Here is a 1,925-nt window from a genome sequence, read left to right on the forward strand (position 1 = left end):
ATATATATATATATATATATATATATACATATATACACACGTACATACATATATATATATATATATATATATATATATATATATATATATATATATATATGTGTGTGTGTGTGTGTGTGTGTGTGTGTGTGTGTGTGATATATATACACACTCACACACACACACACACACACACACACACACACACACATATATATATATATATATATATATATATATATATATATATATATGTATATATATATATTGTATATATGTGTGTATATATATATATATATATTGTATATATATGTATATATTTATATATATATATATATATATATATATATATATATATATATATATATATATACATATATGAGTGTGTGTGTGTTGTATGAGTATCGTGTGTTTGTAGTCTTCTCATTGGTGAGTGGCAACGTTTCCTCGGACTCATTTTACCCCCAATGAAAACGAAAGCAATAAAAAAAGAAATTCTCCCAGCGAAAAGTCACGAACTGAGCTCGTGTTCTCCTGCCCGTCGCCACAGCGCTGTACTTACGAACTTCATTGTTGCCGAAGATTTCCCGACTGTAGAGTGAAGGAGTTGTGTTGTTCTTTATATACATGGCGGTGAGAGGATTACAATGGTGACCTCGATGTGACTCTTGACCCCACCCCTTCCTCCATTTCCTCCTCCTCTTCATTCATCTCCTCCTACTCTTCTTCTTTTTTTTTCCTTTCTCCTCCTCTTCTTGAATTTCCTCCTTCCCTTCCTCCTTTCTTCCTATTTTCCCTACTCTTCTTCTTACCCTTACTCTTTACCTTTCTCCTTCTTCCTCTTTTCCTCCTCCTCTTCTTCTTCTCTTTTATGCCCCTTATTCCTTCATTCTCCGTTTTCTTACCGTTTTTTTCCGTTCTTCTTCCTCCTTCTCCTCTGCTCTTCTCTTCTTCTTTTACTTCTGCTTCCTCTTTCTTATTCCCCTTCTTGTTTCCTCTATTATCTCCCTTCTCTGCTTTCTTTCTGTCTTCCCATTCTCTTCAATCTGCCTTCTACTTCCTTTCTTTCATTCTCTCCTCGCCACCTCCTTCTTCCTCTATCCTCTAGCCTCCTTCCTCTTCTCCTTCTTCTACATTCTGCTTTTCCATCTTCTTTCCCTCTTTCTATTATCTTCCCTTCATTTTGATCGTGTTTCCTTTCCTTCTTCATCCTCTTCACTGTTTTTTTTTTCTTTTTTTTTTTTCTTTTTTTAACAACTGTTTTTATGATCTCTCTCTCACCTGCTCTTATATATCTTCTTGACTTCTTTTTTTCTTTCAGTCTTCCATTCCTCCATCATCTCCCTCTATGCTTTCTTCTTCTTTTCCTTTTCTTCCTATTTTTTCTTTTCTCTTCCTCCTCCTCTTCCTCCTCATTCCCCCCCCCCCCCTCCAATTCATCCCCCTCCTCTTCTTACTCTGTCTCCTTCCTCTATCCTCTTCCTCCTCCTTCTCCATTCCCCTCTTTCCTCCTCCTCCGTCCTCCTCCTTACTCTTCCTCCCCCCCCCCCCCCTCCTCCTCCTCCCTTCTCCTCCAACACTCTCCTCCACCCGCTACTCCTACAATATCCTCCACTACCTTCTCCCCCTCCCCTTCCATCTCCCTCCTCTTCCTCCATCCCCCTCCTCCTCCTCCATCCCCCTCCTCCTCCTCTACCCCCTCCACCTCCTCCATCCCCCTCCTCCTCCTCTACCCCCTCCTCCACCTCTACCCCCCTCCTCCCCCACCTCTAGCCCCCTCCTCCTCTTCCATTCTCCTCCTCCTCCAGTAGAAGTTGCCACCCCGCCCCGCCCTTTTCCTACCTGGAGCAAAGGAAAGGTGTAAAAACGAAAGACGAAAAAAGTTGTAATCTTTGTCGTGACGAGCGAGGCCACCAGAACGGTAACTCTTAATCCTTCGAGAGCCT

The 1,925-nt window shown here is 41.4% G+C and overlaps 1 protein-coding gene across 1 annotated transcript in view; it reads right to left on the reverse strand.

The window, feature by feature from the left end:
* The window catches only part of LOC122245404 (cuticle protein AM1199), a 2,609-nt gene extending 1,989 nt beyond the window's left edge, over positions 1-620 (reverse strand). The window contains exon 1 of the mRNA XM_043003332.2: positions 542-620. Within this exon, the coding sequence (XP_042859266.1) occupies positions 542-550 (9 nt within the window). The 5' untranslated portion in view covers positions 551-620. The remainder of the gene's footprint in view (positions 1-541) is intronic.
* Positions 621-1,925: the final 1,305 nt, after the last annotated feature.

This window comes from Penaeus japonicus, unplaced genomic scaffold (genome assembly GCF_977035675.1).
Source record: "Penaeus japonicus unplaced genomic scaffold, GWHDUDI00000001_assembly GWHDUDI00000017, whole genome shotgun sequence".
In the NCBI taxonomy this organism is placed as follows: Eukaryota; Metazoa; Arthropoda; class Malacostraca; order Decapoda; family Penaeidae; genus Penaeus; species Penaeus japonicus.